A 22,065-nucleotide genomic window follows, 5' to 3' on the forward strand; every position below is an offset into this window, starting at 1 on the left:
GCAATTAACCCAGATTACGATGTGCCGTATTGTCAGAGATCAAACTTTAAATGCAGAATTATTATGAAAGACTTTGCTCACGTCTTCATCCCTGCAAACTTTAGACATTTCAGCTCCTGGTCTGAGAGAAATTAGCCTTTAGTCTCATCTTGCTGAGCAACACCCATCGACCTGATGCCGTCAAGCCACGAAGCAATTAGATCTGATGTCTGACTTGAAAATGTGAGGTAAATCCTGTGAGGTACACACACACACACACACACACACACACACACACACACACAATCAATACTCCCGTGATCTGATCCTACACTACACATGAATAGCTAATAAGAGCCTGTCCTTAAGGAGGTCAATGGGACCATCGTGTTCCCGTGATCAATGATGATTAAGCAAATAAAACCTCTATTAAAAAGGGGAAATGATTCCTCTACCTATGGAAGACGAGGCTGGCAGAGGAAGCTCTAATAAACCAATCCATCGCTTAAGACGATGGTTGATCGATCAGAAACCTTCATTTATGAACCACCGATCGACACTGACGTCCATCTGCTAAAGAGCTCAATAATAAAAGACACTGGGGGGGATCACATGAGTCGACTGATACTCATGCCATCGCCTGCAGGATGGTAATTTTAGAGTTTCTCAATTGGAAGCAAAGCCTGTTAAGAGAAGTCGCTGAAGCTGTAAGAGATAAACGACGACTCTGTCTGCTGACCCAGTAAAGATGACGGAGAGGAAAACACAGAGGCAATCATCAAGTGAGAGTCGTGGCGAAATTACAGCTCGACAACAAATGTCACAAAGCTTCAGAGAAAGTAATGTTTTGGAGGGTGAACAAGACAATCGGGAGCTCGTATGATGATAATTTCATCAAGGGCACAATAAAGTAAATAAAATAAATATAAGATGATAAAGTAAAACTGATTCAGACTCAGACGGGACACATGCCGTCAACACCCACTGAAAATAAGCATATTATTCATATTCCAGCATTTTCATGGGTGAAATTGGACTTTTGATATTAGTTCGGCCTTTTCAATCATTAAAACATGCACCAGTTAGAAATTGCTTGAGTTTTTTTAATCCAGTTTAACCAAATGAAGCTGAAAAGCATCAAGCAGATTTGTAGAAGTTACTGATAAACTGAAACAAAACCATTAGGTAAATAAAATTGTATTAAAAATGCCTGCAACAATAACTTTGTGGAGGCATATCGATTACATTTATTTAATTTAAACATCTCTTCTGTCCATTTGTTTTTCTCACAGGATTAACCACTGAGTTTATGTACTAAATGTCTTTCTGTCTTGTATTTTTAATGTACTAGTCTTGTTATCACCTTTGAGTTGATGCAACGTCATGTAAAAAAAATCTGTATAAAGTGTATTTGACGGATTGAAGGTTTACATACGTCTGTGTATTTTGTAATACAAAAGGAACAGTGACTAAAAACGGCTAAATCCTCTTTATCCCCTTTGAAAAGGCAGGTTTACGCTCCATTACCATTCGGGTTTGGGAGAACACGTCTCACAAGCGCCAATAAAAATTGCAGTGCTTGTCTCTGCAGTGTTATAATCCTCACTGTGGATAAGAAAACGCCAGGAGAGGAGGAGGTACTTGCTGCCGACACGAAAAGGCAAGAAGCTGACAGAAGGGACTGCGAGCTGCTCTCATTGTAAAAGTGGCGCAGAGGTCCAACGTGCATCAGAATCATTAAAAGCCACGTTGTGAGACGACTGCCGTTCATACGGAGGACGCCCGTTAAACGGCCCCATCGTGACCCTGAAGGATGGTCGGTGTTGAAATCTGCTTGAAACCCAATCAACGGCCGCGAGACGCCACGATGTCAACGCCATGCTGGATTACATAAGGATCACAATAACCCCCCCCCGTAGAGCCTTCAGTGGTACAGCCCTAAAGACACCCATATGTGAGGGAACGGACCAGTCGAAGGTGACGGGGGGGGGGGGGGGGGGGGGGGGGGGGAGTGAGGGGGGGGGTCCTTGCCATGGCGTTGGTGTAGTAAAGTGGATGAATGGGATTAGTGCTCGTCCCCAGCAGGGGGGCCGTCTGTGTGACATCCCGCCAGGACGGACCAGATTACCCCGCACAGCCTGATTTGAATGGCAAATCCTCACACCACCTCGCATGAGCACACACACACACACACACGGCTAATGGTGTGTGTGCACTGTCAATGATACTGAGTGAAAAAGCATCAATAACAGGATGGAGAGGGAAACTGTCTTAATGAACACAAAGGTAAGGACCATCAACATATCACAATATAATACAGTGCTGGAAGCAATGCAACAACTTGTTAAAACAATTACACATCAACAACATGTCCAGCACTACTTTCTCCAAGGGAAGAGGAAAGATATAAAGAGAGGCGAGTTACTGGGAGGCCTGACTTCTAAACCGTCATTCTGGCTGAATTAACTGCTGAAGCACCAAAACTGGCATCAATTACAAACTTCTATGGAGTTGGAGGTGTGTAACATGTTAGTGTGTCTCAATACAGGTCATCCAATGTGCCAAATGAAGAGTTTCATTTACATGAACGTCCACCCTGACTGGTTTTCCTCTTCTCCTCCCACCTGGCAGCTCCTTCCTCATCTTTTCTCTCCGATACGTAACCAAATCATCCCAACCCCGTGTCACTTCCCCACCAAGTGGCGCCGTCCCTGCAAAATGCCCTCATGCATAAAATTCATACAAGAAAAGAAAATCAAACCCACGCTGGGTTAGAAATGTGCTTTTTTATTTATGAAGTGATTATAAGAGTGCTAATATTTCAACTGTTTCCTACACAAACCGTAAAACATTTATTTAGAAGCTCATGGTGTGCAACGCATCAACAAACAACACCTGATGTTGAATATCAATAGACGAGTTATTGTCGTGACCAACATTAGTGATCTTTATTAACACTAATTGACAACTTGAGCGTTTCTCAGATGAGCAAATTAGACGAAAGGTAACCGTGCAACGCAGACACACCTTCCGTGTGTGTGTGTGTGTGTACCTGCTAAGTGGTCATGTGACCTGGCGTCCCACAGTGAGTGTGCAGTCAGCTGAGAGTCACAGGCTGAGGGAATTGGAGCAGATTAAAAGTCACCCTGGTTCTCTGGCGGTCACAAGCCGTGGTCGACGCTCACGGCCACTCAGCTCCTCCTTTCATCTCACGGGATTCAAGTACAAAAAAAAAAAAAAAAACGCACGTCCAATCGGACGGGAGCGGCGGTTCACACGGTCATTAGGGCGAGGAAGGATGGGCGTGTGCAGGATGTACGTTTCTCCACAAAAACGAGATTCTTCTACTTAATCTTTTATTTACTCTGGATTTTTTTTTTTTCCTTCTTCACCTGCGTTCATTTCAAAATGACTATTCATTGGGTTTCCAGTCATCTGGCAGAACTTATATTTAGCTGCAATATGACAAACCTTATGGGGGGATGAACTTCACACTGCTTCATACGGCCGTCCCTCTCCGCCTGTATCCTATTACTCAGCTTCCTTCTCAACACTACGGGTTTATTGAGTAGCATCCATCTAAGTGACAGGATGATGGAGAGACAAGAAGAGGTATGGATTCCCACTCCTCGGCCCCCTGCTGACAGTGGGGGCAGAGAAGTGGAAGATTAAGGTCAGGCCAGAGTCGAGGCCTTCTATCCAGGACAATGGATACGAACAAGCAGAGACACGGTGTAGTAACGAAAAGAAGTCTGGATGAAGATGAAAGACAAGAGAGTCGATCCTGGAAGACAGAAGCAGCATCAGCAGCTTGTCTGTTCCTCAGAACACCGGCTAATCTGAGAGGTGGAGCTAGAAGAATATTTCCAGCGTGTCTCAAAAGACCAAATCCTAAATCTTATTGCAGGAAAATGACGGGAGGCCAGAAGATTCAAGATGAAAAGCAAGAGGCGGAGAGAGAGCTGGGATGGCCTACAGGGGGGGGGCACGGCGGCGAGACCACCTGGGAGGATATGCGAGTGCAGCCCAGAGCAATCGATGCTCACTGCAGAACAACCGCTGTCCCCTATATTGCTTTTACAGCAACGTTCATGATTAATTTATCAACCGTTTCTCTCCACAGCTTACTTCTTGACACATTTACAGCCTCACGGCTTTTACAGCAACAGTAACCAGCAGCTGAGAAGGAGACAATATGTGGATAAACGCATGGAGAGCAACATTTTGGAGTTAATTCAAAGGAAGGAGCGTGAAAGAAACCGATGGAGACCTGGAGTGGGACGTGCTACAGCTCAGAAATTCTTGTGTGCATGTTTTGCACTGCTGAAATACAAGTTACAGCTTCTATCAGCAGTTAAAAACAAAAACATGCAAACAATTACAATGAATCATTGGGAATCAGGGAACACGTCCAAAACGTATAAAGCTATATTAAATGACTAATTAAGATAACGGGCAATAAAACTAAATAAAAGATGAAAAGTCATTTAAACTGGGCGTAGTGTGGGTGAATCAGATGGAGAGCAGAGGGAATGAAATACAATGACTCAGGCAGACAGATTTCTTAAGTTGAAGGTCTCAGACGGCGTCATTAACATTTATACAGGACAAACACTGAAGTTACTACACACTGTAGGATTCAGGCTGGCTGAGATTAACGGTAAGATATTTGTGGTAATAATTGTCTTTAACTGTTCTTTAGTCATACTGACCAGGCATTACAACTGAAGGGTGTGTGTGTGTGTGTGTGTATGTGTGTGTGTGGCGACGTCAAAACTGTGGCCTGAGGGTCAGAACAGAAAGGAAAATGAGTATTTATAAAAAGTGTTAATGTATGGACACAGTCTGACCCCGGACGTGACCGTGACTCAGTGGTCGAACCATTGGAGACACACACACACAGACACACACACACACAGATATCATGCATGGAAACATCTCCTGATAATCTTGACCCATTTCTTTCCCTCTTTCAAATGAATGCACACACTGACACACAGCAAGCGATCCCCCCCCTCTCTATTTTTCCAGCATCCAGGAAACGCCGACAGAGACGGGACAAATGTCGCCCAGCGTCCACGGCCGCCACACAACTCTGGGAGGAAGTTTTTACAAAGATGTGTGGCAGCCTCACGGGCTTCCCCGCTACAGTCGGCCATGAAAACATGAATACAGGCCCTGTGCTGCCGCCCGGAGAAGAGAGAGGCCACTGTTCAATATGCACCAACACACACATTTATATGTTGGAGCAAATATTTCACACTCGCCGACTGCGGCCCTCACGACCATTCAGAGTCAATTATCTGTCCAACAGCACGCACACACGCGCACACACAATGGAGCTCATTGATTATTTTACTAAAAATCAGCTGGATGCCGGTTATGTAAGAAGCTGGAGAGGGGAGGACGGCTGCGAGCTGAACAAGGGGGGGGGGGGGGGGGGGGGGACGTCACAGCGACAGATTTACTGCATGTGAAGATAAAATGTGGGGGAATGTAAGAGAGAAGAGCCAGAGGGATTTCCATTTTGACACTTAAGTATTTTTTTTTCTTCTCAACATCAAAACAGAAAGCAGCCGCGTCAAATTACACACTTGGTGCCGCAGGTTCGTACACCGTTCACAATTTTAGGTGGAAACGTTTCTTTCACTTACAAAATGAGCTGATGTGCATCAAAATAGTCAAAAGATATTTATCTTCTTCTGCTCTTTATGAACGGCGATTGACAAAGACAGTTTTATCCATGCATGTTGCTATTGTGGAAAAAATGCCACTGAATAACCTTTTTACACAAAAAGTACCTGTGAATTACTTAAAAATGGTCAAACAATTTCACTCATATGGAGAAAGTTTCACATACGATCCCCTTTTACCCAGATCCTGGAGGAGCCCATAAACCACAGCGTTAAAAAAAAAAAGTACCATCCCTCAGCTGACTTTGAAGATGGGAGTCATGGTTAGATAATTATAGTTACACTGTGCTGTGAGAAATTTTCAACAGTTACGGCCTTCATGCAACAGTCGTGACACAGACTGGATGTTAAAACCTCAGTATCAAAGCGTGTCGTCGCTCTGCGGCTGTTCATTCATATATCTATATATATATATACATATATATATTCATCCACACGCTGGGATCTCGCAATGTCTGAAGGTGCTTCAGGACAAACTGATCCACCGTTAAATGTGTTCACACAGACTAAACTTCACTACAGAGACTGAAAGACAACAAACCACAAGCACCATTTCAAATTTGCACAAAGTGAGACGTCACCTCCAGAAAGCTTTGATCTTTTTCGTTATTCTTTAGCACCGTTTTCAGCCACTGCTTTACTGGATTCATGTAAAGGGGAATTTAAGAAGCCTTCTTAAGTGGTCTCACTAGAGCCAATTTTGCCTTTATTTTCCCTTTTCTCCTCCATATTTTCCACTTAATTCCTGCGTTTTAATACTCTTGAATGTCCTTCAAACGCTCCCTCTGTCATCTGCATTACAATGACCACCACGACTCGGGACGTTTCGCATACTTCTCATTCTCGCTGCATTAATAACAGCCACTTAGTCCCAGCAGGGTGGGGAGGCCCCCAGGCACAGTCCGTGGATCTGGGAGGGTTTTTGATTTCCCTGAAGGCCCCCCCCCCCCCCGCTCCCTCCCTTCTCTGCTGACAACCAGCAGCACTGGGCTACCGGCTCGGTGAGCGCCTGCTCTCCCTGCCGTCGCTCTGACAGCGCTTGCTTTTCCTTGCCGACACAGTCAGGTGCTGCTGTGGAGAATGTGACTAAACAGGAAGTAACGTGGGAAAACAGTCAGGGGAGGGGGGGGGGGGGGGGGGGGGGGGCAGGAGCAGGGGATGGGGAGAGAAAGAGGAGGGAGCCATAGAAACGGAGTGAAATAATTAGGAGGTAATGAAATAAGCACGTGAGAAAGTGAGGAAAAGGAAAGAGAGGGAGGGAGGGGAAGGGAAGGAAAGAAAAAAATCGATACGGAGAGAGAAAATGGGCCATGACAGAGACGGAATTACAGAGGAGGGCAAATGAAAGAGCTATTATCAGCAGAAGTGAGCAGCAAAGGGATGTTTAGTATGAAATGTAGCATACAACCTAATGGACGTCTCTTGTCTTTCAGTGGACGACCACTGAAAGAGACAAGAACATCTGGACAGAAAACCGGTCTGATCTTAAAAAGAGAACGATAAGCAGGAGTAAAGGGATGAAAGGGGGGAGCAGGAGGAGGTTGGTTTCTTGCGGGCAGAGATCTATTGAGTAGGGGAAACCAGGAGCGAGGGAACTGGAGAGGAAAAACTAGGCCACGTGGAAAAATCCAGCTGCAATGATCCGACAGACAAGCTCCCATGTCTGCCTCTCTTCTCCAACCACCTCCATCATCATCCTTCCTTCACAGCTCCCTCTTATTCTCCTGTGCTCCGTCGTCTCACGACATGAATCAGCTCTTTGCCTCTAATTTTTTAATAATGCCTCCTTTAATCAGCCAGTGGAGGAAATAAACGATTTCCACACTTTGTCCAGCATCTAATCTTGACATTTCAAGGCCTAATTTAGCCTCTAATGAGGTCACGTCGGTCCAGAAGCTGCACTTTTTTTTTTTTTTTTAAAGCAGAGCCATAAAGATTGAGAGCAGCAACGGATGCATTTTAGCAGAAATTGAAAAAGATGAAGCAGGTAGTAACATGGAGAGAGACGCGAGAAGCAGGACCGACGCTTCCTGTATTTAATGAAAATGTGGGACGTCAGCAAACCCTTCCTGGTAAGTCTGTGCACTTCCTCAGTCCCTTCAGGGCCTTGAACTTCACATGAGGGCGTACGGCGTGGAACAAGAGAGCTCTATACACAATAATATCACTTTTACTGTTTACGCTGTGATACGTTTTCCACATGAGTAATTTCAAGAGAAGGTAATTTAAAGCCGACAATGACCGTGATTCAGATGTTTGTGGAACAGGTTCCAGTCGGTGTTTACGTGGGATTCCTTATCTCGGCTGTGGGTCTTCTGACTGGGATCACGTCTGTGATAAGACTTTACCTCGAAGCACAGACGAGTCTATTCATATCCTTGGATCTACAAATGGTTCTCTCAGTTCCTCACAGCGACATTCAAAATGCCTCTTTGACCTCTTGATTAAAATAGCTTTCACTACTCAATTTACAACTTTAAGTTTACTTGCAATTCTAATTGGGACAATGTCAAATCTCTCCCAAAATAGGACATTTAATGTAAAACCAAACAACTGACAGCCAAAAGAATTCAGTTCAGGACCATAATGCACATTACTATACGTCAGCTTAACCCAGAAGTCTTCAAAGTGTGGGAGGATGAACATCATGTAATGTGGTTTACAGGTCACAGGGTTTGAGCACTTTTGTGTAAAGCTGCTGTGACGCTGGAGAAACAGCCTCGAGTCAGGATTTCTACTTGAAGAGCATCAGCACCTCAAGACGCAAACAGCATCCGTCTGAGTGAACGTCAGCAATTGTGAGCTTGAGCGCGACTCACAAACGTTACAGTAGAACATTAATCGTGACGGGCCAACAACAACAGCGTTCACACTGCAGCCGCATGCCAGCACGGACAGTCGACACACAAACGTTACGCAAACACACACACACAGACGTGGAGTCGCAGGAGCTGCCAGGAGTCGGCACTGCCAGTGGACTCATGAGTTAGAGGTGTTAAACGTGACGCCTTCCTCAGCCAAAGGCCTGCAGGAAAAGGTCAAGCCCACTTAGGTAGGTAGGTCAATGTCAATGTTCATGAGTGTTATGTGGAATAACTTCCACAACCAGAAAAGCAAAGCATATTGGATTGTACATGTTGGTGGGGGTGTTACAAGTTCAAGATCAGACGGACTGACAGAGAAATGCATGAAGGAAACGGAACAGAAACAATATTACAGTCAACCCCGTGTTTGTTCTGCTCACATCGTTCACAGCGTTCATAACTCAAGTCTGACTTTAATGGAACCATATCAGAGAGCGATTGCAAATTGGACCAATCTTGAGCTCCCAATTCAATGTTGGATTCGGTTCAGTGCTCAACCGAACGGCTGTGACGGCAATGGCATCGCCACAAATAGACCGCACTAATACCGCAATCACATCAGGGCTCCTTTTGACCGGGACAAATGTGACCAGTGTGAACACACATGTGGAAGATTTGGTTTCAGAGCCCGGACGGGAAACCAGGGATCTTATTGCTCTGACGGAACAGCCAATATATTTCAGTGCTTGTGACATGACGGCGAGACAATCGGCTGTGTGTAACACAGGCCTTCCTTCAACGTTTATCTCTCCAATACGTGCACATTTTCTAGTGTCTATATTCGGAGAAGACTCGTTTTACGACTGGCGACTTCCTGACTTTCCTGTGCTTCCAAAACATTCAATTGTTCCGCGTCCTCCCGGGTTTCCTGGCTTACATTTGCCTCTGAAAGCACTTCCACAGCACTGAACCTGCTTATGAACATGCACCGCGTCTAATCTGCTCTTAAGCTTAAGTAAATGTTAATAATATACTCGTTTAATTAGGATCATTGAAAGAAGAGGAGCAGGGATATATATACACACAGCTCTGCCTCTTGCGTAAAAATTATGGATCAACTTCTGTGAACAAAAAGTTGCCGTCAATCTGCCTGAAACCTTCTTTTCCACTGACTCATGGTGGTTTCTGAGCTAGGCCCGGGTATTTTTCCATATATGACCCTCTCGCTGCAGCTTAAGATATCCTGCTATTGTTGCACATGCGAGCAGAAATACACACAGTGGCAAAAAACACACACACAGACAGACACACACACTCCACCGCCCTTGTGAATGATTTAAACTGTATCGAATGTCGACCTCCGGTTGCAGTGAAGTGATGCTGCAAGCAGGACGCCAAGTTCCCAGTTCTCTGCTTATTCTTCCAGACAACTGCGACAAGTGACTCACACACAGCCGACCGTGATGACGACTCGCGTAAACAAGCACCCGGGGGACAATGGTTTACAGGGTCGGCGGTACGTTTAACAAGAAAGAATCGCTGTGATTTTAGTGACTGTTGGCGCAAAGGAGGGAGAGAAAGAGCAACATGTATGTAAAAGTGGACAACCTGCAGTCACTGCAGAACAGGACACTATTCCACCGCACGTACTATTGTGGTAGACCGAGTCCAGAGGACACGGGGTAAGACTGATAGGGTTACAGCCTCATTATAGCCCCGATGAAGGAGGAGAGCTTGGGTGTGACGGCATTCAGACGCACAAGTCCAAGTCCTGCACAAAACACCCGTCAATCCAAAAAGAATCCCACGAAATGTCAATAACCATACCTGGGGTAACACAAATCCACCCGTGTGTCAACTCTACAGAAATAAATCCATGTCTAAACCGGTGAAAATCTGATTATCCGGTGTCTGGGGCAATCACCTAATTTAAGCGATGATGTAAACGGCACAGTGCAAGATGATTTATGACAAGACCGTGAGACATTAATCCATAATTTGATCAACTAAACAAAAGACAAACAAGTTCACATTATATTGAAGTGCAGCGTTTGGACCACCGCAGCAGGTCAGGTACAATTTGACAAAAGTCAATGAGAAAGAAAAATAACTAAACACGTAGGCGTCCAAGAGCTCTTGGCCTATTAGAAATCAACTACTGGGAGTTTTTGTACAATAGAAAATCCCTTTGGTTCAGAATTAAGATGGAAAACAAAGAAACTCCAACACGTACGCGTGAAGTCATGGCCAAAGGTTGCCGGTTGCCCAGTGAGAGAAAAAAACCCCCGACTGTATTGATGTGTTGATTCTGGGATGTTCAGACCGTTATGCACTGACATTTCTAATAAGTCCCAAGAGACTCAATTCAATCAATGTGCCGATGCCTCCTTCCTCTTCTCATGTGGGGAAGAAAGCGCCTGTCATGTTTGACTTATTTATCAAAGGAAAAAAAAACAACAAAAAAAACCCCACCTGCCCACAGATAAAACTGAAACCAAGCAGAGGTACTTTAATCGAGGGCAATGATTCACGCCAGGCTGCGATACGGCCTGGCGAGCCAGAGTCCATCCCTTGTGGACGTGTGAGACGGAGACAGATTTAGGGGAAAGTCCTGTTTCGCTATCAAACCAGCAATTAACTCCGGTCACCAAAATAAACGGCTCTTGTATCTCGGTAAAATACGTCCCGCCGGTTCTCACAGTGTCGGCTTTGTACCGTCTGAGTTATGAGGCACATCAGAGGCTCTTACTTATATCTCCACGTGTCCCCGACCAATAGTGTACTGGGGCCAAACTGGACGGGAGGAAGACGTCAGCAAATTAACGCCCTGATGGGAGTGTTTTGCAGATATCTGTGATCCGCGTTTTCACTTTCCCCTCAATAGAGAACTTATTTCAGCCCCGGCAAGTCACGCAGGTCGAGCTCACTGTTGCCACAGCAAACAGCCTCAAGCAGGGCCTCTTTCCTTGTGGGTCATTTGTGGGGAAAACGTCCCAATATCAAACCTTGGGACGCCACAGTGTGTGTACACGCACACACACGCACGTGCACGTGCACGCGCACACGCACACGCACACACACACACACACACACACACACACACACACACACACACACACACACACACACACACACACACACACACACACACACACACACACACACACACACACACACACACACACCTTTAACAGCAGCACACAGAGGCTCAAACCCCAAGGAGTTTAGTTTCGTTATAACGATCAATAATTTAAAAACCCACCTCCTTTTCATCAGTGCCAGCATCACAGATGTGACCCAAGCCTATTGGCTGTCAGCACCCCCATCCTCCACACACACACACACACACACACACACACACACACACACACACACACACACACACACACACACACACACACACACACACACACACACACACACACACACACACACACACACACACACACACACACACACACACACACACACACACACACACCCCCCTCCCAACAGTCAATTTCAGTAGAGGCATTCATTTTTAAAGCGCCCCAGTCACTGGGATTATAAAACAGACAATCTGAAAGCCGGGGGTTAAGCCACCGCTGCAGGGGGGGTGACGATGCCTCAGACTCCCACGAAAAGGTCCACAGGCACAGGTTTGATTTCTCGTCTTTTTAAAAAAAAAAAAAAAGAAGCACAACCTTTCCCCCGGCTTCCAGGCACAACAGCTCTGATATTTACAGGACAAACAGCAAACAAGGACGCCATGTGGAGACGTTTCCCTGAGCTGGTGGAAGGAGGAGGAAGAGGAAGAGGGACTTCATAAAACTGCTTCCTCTGGTCTCTTAAAAATCTAAATCACACAGATAACAAGCCAGTCAGGCTCGTGCAATTTGCCCCAAACTGATGTAGGCCAACAATGAGGCAGAGCAAGAAGCCCTGCTTTGTTTCTGCACAAAAAAAAATTAACAATGACAAGATTATGAAAGTGCCAAGCTGAGCTGGCTGGATGTCCACATATCAACTTACACTTTCAGACACAATCTGGACCCTGTCTTCATCTTTTTTCTTTTTTTTTTAACTCTCATGTCCTGACAGAACACCTCAAGCAGCTCAAATACAAAGTTTTCTTATATCAGAGGGTTTGTTTGTACCTTTATATCTCTCCAGCACGTCTTCATAAGCCTGGGCGAACTCCTTCTCCTGGGAGCGGTTGGTGGGCAGCAGCCCCGGGATGAAGCCGGCCATGGTGACGGTGACAGTCGGGGAGAGGGATGGGGGTGGGGGTGGGGGGGTCGGCCCGCAGACTACCGCAGTGACCCGGTCCGCTCGGCTCGGCTCGGCTTCAACACAGATCCGTGTCAAAGTAGAACATTTGATGTATTGACGATGGACTAAAAAAAGCTCCGGCAGCTCGCTTCTTCCAGCGGGGTTCGATAATCCGGGATACTTGGGAGAATGAAGAAGGGAAAAAAAAAAGAAAAAAGAAAAAAGCCCCAAAAAATGTGTGAAATGTAAGACGCTCCAGATGCTTCAAGGTTACATAAACGCTATCTCTCCATGTCCGGGAGTGAGGGCGTGTGAGCGGGACCACACCGCCGCATCGCCCGGCGAGTCCCTCCTTCGATTTCGGCTTCCAGCCGGCGACTGCTGCCGCTTCTCCGCCTCCGGGGAGGGAAGGAGGAAGGGAGGGGGGGGGAGCAGACAAGAAGGGGGGGGGGGGGTCACCGCGTCTCCACCCGCCTCCAAAATCGACCGAGCTCCGAGCGAAACGGTATCCGGACCCGGGCTTGCTACCCCCGGCTGAGACGAGCCGCCGGAGCTCCCTGCATGCTTCCAGCCGTAATGGCCGCTTGTAGCCGAGGCTTTGCGGCGCGAGCCCGCTCGGTGTCAATGTGTGTGTGTGTGTGTCGCTCTCCGTCTCTCCCTCCTCCGCTCAGGTTTCTCGACTCTTCCCGCAGAGGCTGTCTTCCATCCCTCCCTGCCGGCCACGCCAGGAAGCTCCGCCGCAGGAATTCGCCGCCGAGCCGGTTGTGGAGCCGCGTCCGGCCGGTGGGCCCGCTTACATGGCTGCCGGGCGGAACGTGGAGCCGCAGCGCCCCCCGCTGGACGGAGAGCGTCAGTGAAGGTGGACTAGCAAAGTCCCACGTGCTCAAATGATTTACTGTAACTTTACTTTAATTCCTCATCCGTTATTATGCATTCTCTAGACTTACTAGTTAATGTCCAGCTTTGTGGACTGTTCTTTCTATTATTACCCTTTATGATCTATTATTTCACTATACTTTCACATATGAAAAAACAAAAATAATGTATGTAAAGTTTTAGTTATAAATCCCTGTATATATTTATTTATTCAGTCACCATGGACATCATGGTGCCTCATTGTGAGAATCCCCCACTCCTAGAAATAGGATGGGTTGAATGTGGAGAAATAATTTCCCCTGAGATGAATCAGTAAAGCATACAACATTTAAGGATAAATAGATAAATATCAAAGATGTAATTTTTTTCATAAGCGTGTTTTGCTACCCAAAAGTGGATTAAGCAGTTTGGAGGACAAAGACGACAATAACTGAGATTTCTTTGTCATTTCAAAGCTTCTTCCTTTTGTTATTCCTTTACATCCACGTGTCGAACTCTCCTTGGCCAAGATAATGAACCTGAATCTTCTAATGGTTTGTGAAAATGTCACATAGCGGTCAGCAAAACTCAACTTCTGTCTTGAAGGGAGCAACACACGTCGGAGTATTTTCATATGGAACATGTATAAATATAGTTTTACTCAGTACTGCGTCTCTGCGTAGAACATTTTGATTTTTACAGGAACGCACTTTCACCTCTCGGCAAACGAAGTCTTCATTATGTTGAACTCCGAAAACCACTGCCTCTGGGAGAAACCACAGGTGCAAAGTGGGTAATGTGAACATTAGAATTTAACAGCTACATGCTCTGTGCGCGAGTTCACAGATGCACTTGATGTGAGGTGATTCAGCTCATAACTCCGTCCCGCCCTGCTGGGAGAAACCACAGCCACCGGTGGGATAATCTCAGCATGCAGCCATCCTGAGGCCAAAGCCTGTAACTCGACTCCACTGGAATGGTCCAGAGATTATGTAATTTAATCCCATATATCCACATAAAGATAACCTTTAAGTGAGGGGACAATGTCATGGCTGTGCAGATCCTAGCAGATGTCTTCTCAGAGGATGAAAAAGAGGAGGCAGCCGTGCTTATAGGTGTCAGGTTGAGGTCAATATCGGATCGAAACCTGAATAAAAGATGCATGAATGGCTCCACGAGGCAGACGACGATCAAACCAAAGCACTGAGTGGGGGACGATGACTGCTGGACTGGGATTTCAACACTTTAATGTGTCTTTCTATGACACAGAAGTGACAGTTTAAGTGAATTTGGCTCACAGGCTGGATTAATAAATTATATGTTTTCACCTTCTTCTTCTTCTTCTGTGTTTCATGGCAGTTTGCTTCCTGTTCCAAGGAGCATTACTGCCACACACTGGGCTGGAGTTGGAATGACATTAGGCAGTTACAGGCTATCCAAAAATCTTCTTGTTAATTTTGTTCTCTGTAAAGCTCATGTGAGTCTCGCCTCACGTTTCCAATCCCCCCACCGTGTTCTCTCCCTGCTCAGCACTGACAATATTTGACAATAAAGTCTTTTTACGGAACCTTGGGAGTCGTTTGGGTCCATCCTCACATCTTGACGATCTTAAAGTGAACTTTTTTTTAAACGACCCAACTTCCTACATGTGCTCTGAACCCACCAGTCACATTTCAGCCTTTTGAACAAGTGCACCTTCTCTGGTTATCCGTCTATTGTTTTAATTCCACTTAACTCAGGAATGCCTCCAGGGAAGCTCTTAAATAAGTGGCCAGATGTCAAAGGTCACACCGGCTGTGGACTCAGGGAGGCCATGTGGACTCGAGGGTTCTCCCTGTGCACATATGGGTTTTCTCTGGCTACTACGGTGTCCTTTACAATTTAAAAATATGCTTATTAAGTGGAGCAGTAATTCTAAATGACCAATAGGCGTGTGTTTCTCCTGTGATGGACTGGTGACCTGTCAAGTGTTGACAATGACAAAACAATAGTGTCAATCAATTAATGTCATGAAACCATAACTCCGGACTATAAATGCACATATAATGAATTTATTTGACACTAATGTGGAAGATGCTCTCCTTAATATGTTTTTACCCTTGAATAAAAAAAAAAAGGAGTGTTTTCTCCTGCAGCAATATACAAGAATAGGACATCTTGCACAGGGAGAACATAGAATCTCTGCACAGAACCCTGAACTGGAACAGAAGACGGGCTTGGATTGGAAGTGGCGACAACTAGACCGTCGTGCAGCTGACCTGGATCTGACCGAACGGATTCATGGACGTCTGAGTCACTGCTGCTGGAGCAGATCTGACTGCTGTAGCAGCAAATCTTCATTTGAAGGAAGCATGTAAAACACACACACATATATACACTGCAAAATAGCCTCCATGCAACATGATATAAAAAAAAAAATAATCAGAGGAATGTGAAAGGAGACATCAGTGATTTTCCAGCAGGGACGACACATGACGCCTTTATTATATCATGAGTTCAAGGACCGAGCAGACGTCTCAACACTCGTCCCGTCTGCTTCTCCGTCACAGTTTGTCTCGTAAACAAGCGAGGCCAACAAGTCGACAGCGTCTCCAATGGAGAAATATGACATCGCCTTGCGCCGCAGATTCTCAGAGGAAGAAGCAAAGTCTCAAGGTGAAAGATAAACAAATCCGATAAGTTTGTTTCTGAGCCTCTGGCTTCAGTCTGTCTGATAAAAAACAGCTCTGGCTATTTAGGAAATGATTTGGTTTGTTTACAATAATTACACTCCAGTACGATCTGTAATGAAGCAGAAAGGATGAGCTTCTTCGTGGAGTTTCTTTCATTCTTTCATCCCCCCCCCCCCCCCCCCCCCCCCCCAATCTTCCATGATGGATACACACGTCAACCACCCCCGACTGAAAATACAAGCACACACACATCTCGAGGACACAAATGTGGCGCACACACACCCTCCCTCTGTTTGTAATCACAGTGCACAGAGGGGAATCTGAAATGTGATGAAAGAGGAGGGGGGGTTGTTCTGCACCTCGTGACTCTCTCCCCCTCTCTCACACACACACACACACACACACACACACACACACACACACACACACCGTCATGTAAAAGATAAATGTCGGTGTGACCCTGAGTCGAAGGCCTCACTCCTAATAAGCTGCACAGAACGAAGCAAAACATGCGTCGCATGACTGCAAACAAAGCAATAAAACTAGTGACTTGTCACGACTGTAAACCAAGCAGCTGGCACCTCCTGCAAAACACACACACACACACACACACACACACACACACACACACACACACACACACAGGTGTGTGAAATGTTTATATCCCCGTCTAGTGGTGGGCAATGGAAATGAGAAAAAAAAAAACCCTGAACCACTGACAGTCAAAACTCTTCTTGTTCTGGTTCTCTTCATCCCCCACAGTGTCACAGTGCTCAGGCCTACGTGGGAGTCTGACACACACACACATACACACACACACACACACACACACACACACACACACACACACACACACACACACACAGGTGAAACATGAAAATCCAAACGCCTCCAAGCCTGGAATCAAGCCGAGTGACGTCACTGCCCTGATCACTTATACAGGCCCGTTGGAGTAAGAGAGCAACACAGCCACAAAAGGAAGCATGTCGTTCTTTCCCCACACACTTTAAAACAGCGAGTCCCTGGATTGTAAATTCAACCCCAGGAGGTTTTGACGTTGTAAAGCGGGAATGACAACGACTGGCGGAGGTCAAGAGAGAAAAGTGCAGGCCAGACGTCAGTTTTCAATGCCACTTTAACAAAATAAGTCAAATGTGAGCTCAAGTTGAGAAAAAACAACTGGCTGAGAGGGAAACTAAAAAGATGTGTGTGGAAACTCCGTCTCCTTCGTGTGTGTGTGTGTTGTTGTTGCGTCCACGCTGCCGCACGCAGAGTCCAGCTGCACAATGAATCCGCCCCGCGAGCCAACGAGGACATGGAGTCCTGGACTGGTGCAGCAGGAGCGGCAGCGCTGCACGGCACCCTCCGACTCCCTGAACGTCGCCCGGCAGCTCGTTTACAAAAAAAAAAAAACGAACTGTGTGATCTGATTATCCTCGTTTGCATTTCTGTCTGAATTACCGGCTGATAAAGAGGCTCAGCGTCCGAAATAACCGGCGACTGAATCAACTCTATTGTAAGTCTGTGTGTGACTGGGATTAGTTTGTTTTTTCTGCCCACATGCAGTTTAGATTCGGTTCTTTTGTAGTAAATGACCTTTGTTTTACTTTTTGGACTTTGCTCCAAAAAAAAAAACTCACACAAATTCAATCATAGGGTTGAACTACAGCTGCCTTTTGGTGAAACTATTTAGAGATTATAATGTGCGTCAAATCCACGGTTTGTGCAAGAATTTAGCTTAATTAACTGACTTCCGCCATCCAGTAAAGCGACAAAACCACACAAAGCAACAGCAAGAGTGCAAACGGCCTCTAACTTCACACAAGGCCTTTCGCGAAATGAAGCAACTGAGGCGTTTATAAGAACTAATGATGCTCAGAAGCTCAGTGATAATTCATTTAAACAGGATGAATTATCTCTTCTCTTTGCTTGTTGCATTAATTCAATTAGTTTTATTCTCGCTCTTGCGCTGACCGCCCCTCCCGTCTTTCAGTCGTCATCATTTGTGGCGTAAAAGACATTTTTCAGCCTCTTTCTCTGCTCATTCATCAACTTTGTCTTCCTCTTTCTTCACCTTCCCTCCTTCCAGCATTTCTCCTTTTCAGCTATTCGGTGCTTCTCTTAATCCCTCTTTCATTGAGCCGTCCTCCTCCTCTTTCTGCCCTCCGCCCTCTCTCACCCTTGCATTCATTTAAAAAGTCATCCTTTCTCTTCCCCTCTTTCTGAACCCTGCCCTTTTTTTCTCCTCCGCTGCTCATTCCCTTCTCCCCCTCTCTCCTCTCTTCATTACTTCTTCAACCCACCCCATCAGTCACTCCTCTCTCCCTCTTCCTCCTCTTCTCTTTTACAAACCCTCTTCTCTTTTTTTTCCCCCTCTCGTTCCAAATTAAAATTCTGACACACTCTCTCTCTTCCACTATTTGCTCTGCCCCTCTTTTATTCCGAGTGTCAGTCCCGCTCACCCCCGCCGCCATTGCTTCTCCTCGCCTTTTTATAACCATGGAAACAAGAGGAGACCACGTCGCCATGGCAACAGGGGAACAACTCGGGCCCCCGGGCCGGGGCTCTCCTCTCGGCTGCCTGCGGAGAAAGAAATGTGCGACGCCGGAGCAGCAGGCGGGACGGCGGACGCCTAAGCTACATGCAGGCACAGACGTCTGGGGTCCTGATGCTCACTCAGCGAATACATCATCCCTGCTGCAGCATTCACACACACACACACACACACACACATACATGCACACACACACACTTGTGTAAATGTTTACTGAAATATAGTGTTTAAATATTTAGCACCACAAGTTATCTGTAAATAATTAAATTGAAGGAAACGTATGTTGTGGATGTAGTGAAATCCACAATCAGACACATCAGATCTCTAATCATGTAACGTTGTACTCTATTGTGCTATTTTATTCTCTCTTTTTTTTTTAATGTGTTGCTAAACTTCCCACATGTGAACGAGCCTGACTGGTTTAAGGATTTTTTTTTCTTTTTATCTCTCAACACAAACACGTGGACATTCAAAGTAAGATCACATACGAGTCACGTTACATAATGTTGGCTAAATCCTCCGCTGTGATTCAACTGATTGCTCAGCAGATCAAGAAAGTGGTGTTGCTGAGTGTCATTGACATTCAGGCTCTGCAGCACGGAGGCTGAATGAGAGAGTCCAGAGAGGGGAGCAGCGTCTCCTTCTCCTCTCTCGGGTGAATTCAGAACTCGTCTGTCCACAAAGCCCCCAGTGTGTCAAACTTTCTGCCTCCATGGCTGCTGCTTGTTGCTCTTGGAGGGCAGCAACTTTTACCTCCTGCTATAAAATGACGTACCGCGGCGACTCAGAGCAGCCTAATTTATTCATCTTTCCACATTCCAGCCTCTGACCTGAAAAGGAGGATCGAGGTCGACGTAAACACGTAGTCTGTATTATGCAGAATGTAATATCGGCACAATAGCCTTCGCGCCTGAGCGATCGCTGAACTGGCCTGGGAGACAGGAAACACCACCAGACACACGAGTTTAAACTAAAGTGAACATCTAAAATGACTGTGACTCTGACAGCAACACCACTACAGAGAGGAGGGTCGGCTCTGGTGGTCGAGTACACAAGAAAGATTAAAGATTAAATAATTCAAAGGTCCATGTGCAGGATTTTAATAGCAACAGCTTACAGCTATTTTTTTTTTGATTGTTTACACATCTTATATGAACTATTACTGGAAAAACACTTTTTTCCCCCCATTTTAATAAATCAGAAGAATTGGAAATCACAATAGAAGGGTTAGGGATCAAATTATTATCTATTTCTTTCAAACATGAGTTTTAACAACTGAATGAACCTAATGTAAGTGGAACAGAGAGTTTTTAAAACCTTCCAGATGTTTTAGCGTAGAAAACGTTCATCAGTCTGGGGGCTTTTATTTTAAAACCTGTTGTAGAAGTGCTTCATGGCCACCACAGGTTCTCTGACACATGGAAGCAGCATCCACTGGTTCCAATCTGCAGCCGTATCACCAGTTGACACCGAATCTCACACACTCGCCTGTTTGCTTTAATAAAATCTCAGTTTGGTGGACTCAGTTTAAATCAGCAGCTTTTTTTTTACAAACACTGCTGGTTTGTGAAGACGCCAACATGGACTCAGCCTCACGCGGCTGAACCCGCTGACTCAGCCCAAAAGGTGCCGCCAAGGAAAACCTCCACGTCTGCTCCTCCGAGTTCAAGACGACGACGGCGACTCAGAGTTGAGGCTTTACCCGACGCATCACATTTGTTTCTCTTGGTGGCTGGAGTTAATAATCTATGAACGTGTGACTTCTCTGCAGATCTCCGTCTCCCAGGATCTCAGACTTGAGCGTTGGTTTTTCCACCACGTGTCACACGTTGAAGACATTAGAGACGACGAGTGGAAAAAGTCAGCCGTTCGTCCATTAAAAACACGTCCAGTGAGGTGGTTTGTATTTGGCGCCTCAGAGCAGCAGACAGACGGAGTCACGCTGGAAGGGTTTCAGCCGACACTGAATGTGTGCTCACACTTTTTACTGACGTGCCAGTCGGAGTCGGGACCGCGACAGATGAACGTACTACTGACGGTGAAGCGTCGGGGAAACATCACCGCGTGTAGCTTTTTATTGTCGACGATAAAAAGACGAAACCACGAGAGATGGAAGTGACGCCGGCTCTCTTTAAACAGCCCTCCAAGCGGGATGACTCAGTCCACAACCCCGATCTGATCTGGCTGCAATTAGAAAGCTGATGTCGATTAACGCCTTTGAAGAAACGTTTCCTCCATTTTCAGCTTCAGAAAAAAAGTTCTTTTCTGAGATTTAGATTTTTAATAACGCTCTACTTTCTGTCTGTCACTATGCAAGACTTTGTTCATATCCGTTCTACCCACAAGCTGCCGTTCCATTGATCATTACCCCTTGTTTCTTAGTGCCATGAACTCATTTCACTCATTTAAAACCACACAATGAACTTTACCGACACTCTGTTTGTTGTCACAAACAAATTGAATTCAGCCGTTTCCCTCCAGTCCAGACAGACGCAAAGGAAAAAACAAGACAAAAAATGTCTCATTTGAATGCAACTGGCTCGGATTTTATGAATGAATGCATGTTTGTTATTAATAATAAAGAAGTAGTGGAAGAAACCCTTACAAATGTCACCTTAAATAACAACACAGAGCTTCAGCAAATATTCAACGGCTGCAACCTACTTAATTCAACTCTGCCTCTCATCCCACAAATGCATCTTTTGTACGAATGCGGCAGGGAATTAATGGACCATTGCTGCAACGACCCGTCGCGACACAAATGTCCTCCCTGTTCGTTTAAGTCACAGATATAATGTGATCCATCGGTGTCGCGCTAAACGAGCTTAATGAGGTCAGCAAAAGTCAAAGACTGTCGAAAACCCTTGAGCTCCTCGTGTGTAATTGTCATTACAGTGGGTCTACAGCATTTCCACATATTCCCACCTTGAACAAGCTCCATCATCTTTTAATGTAGAGCAGAAAACAAAAGAAAGCAGCTGTAAAACTACGTTCAATTCAGTATATCGTCTTCAAAAATACATGTTTTCAGAAGCATAAAACAGCCTATATGAACCTCGCTATCGCCCGTACATCCATACATACACACTGCACATGTATCATGAGACGGTGTGACTCCTGCCTCCTCGTGATAATCTGCTTCCAGTCGTGTCTTTCCTCCTCATGAGCTGTAGGCCTCTTGATAACAGAGGGAAACACAGGGTGACGCAGGCCTGGTAGTAAATGCACGGCGCCGACGGGAAAAAGCCTCAAATGCC

General features: G+C 45.7%; 1 protein-coding gene across 11 annotated transcripts in view; it reads right to left on the reverse strand.

Moving 5' to 3' along the window:
- macf1a (microtubule actin crosslinking factor 1a) overlaps nucleotides 1–22,065 on the reverse strand; it is a 188,620-nt gene that overhangs the window by 156,878 nt on the left and 9,677 nt on the right. The window contains exon 1 of one of the 11 annotated variants that reach the window (XM_080515951.1): nucleotides 12,613–13,362. The exons of the other annotated variants lie outside the window; for them this stretch is intronic. Coding sequence (XP_080372077.1) covers nucleotides 12,613–12,706 — 94 coding nt within the window. The 5' untranslated portion in view covers nucleotides 12,707–13,362. Of the gene's footprint in view, nucleotides 1–12,612; nucleotides 13,363–22,065 lie in introns of those variants that run through there. 11 annotated transcript variants of the gene reach the window in all.

The sequence above is a fragment of the Blennius ocellaris genome (assembly GCF_963422515.1).
Source record: "Blennius ocellaris genome assembly, chromosome: 20".
NCBI lineage: Eukaryota > Metazoa > Chordata > Actinopteri > Blenniiformes > Blenniidae > Blennius > Blennius ocellaris.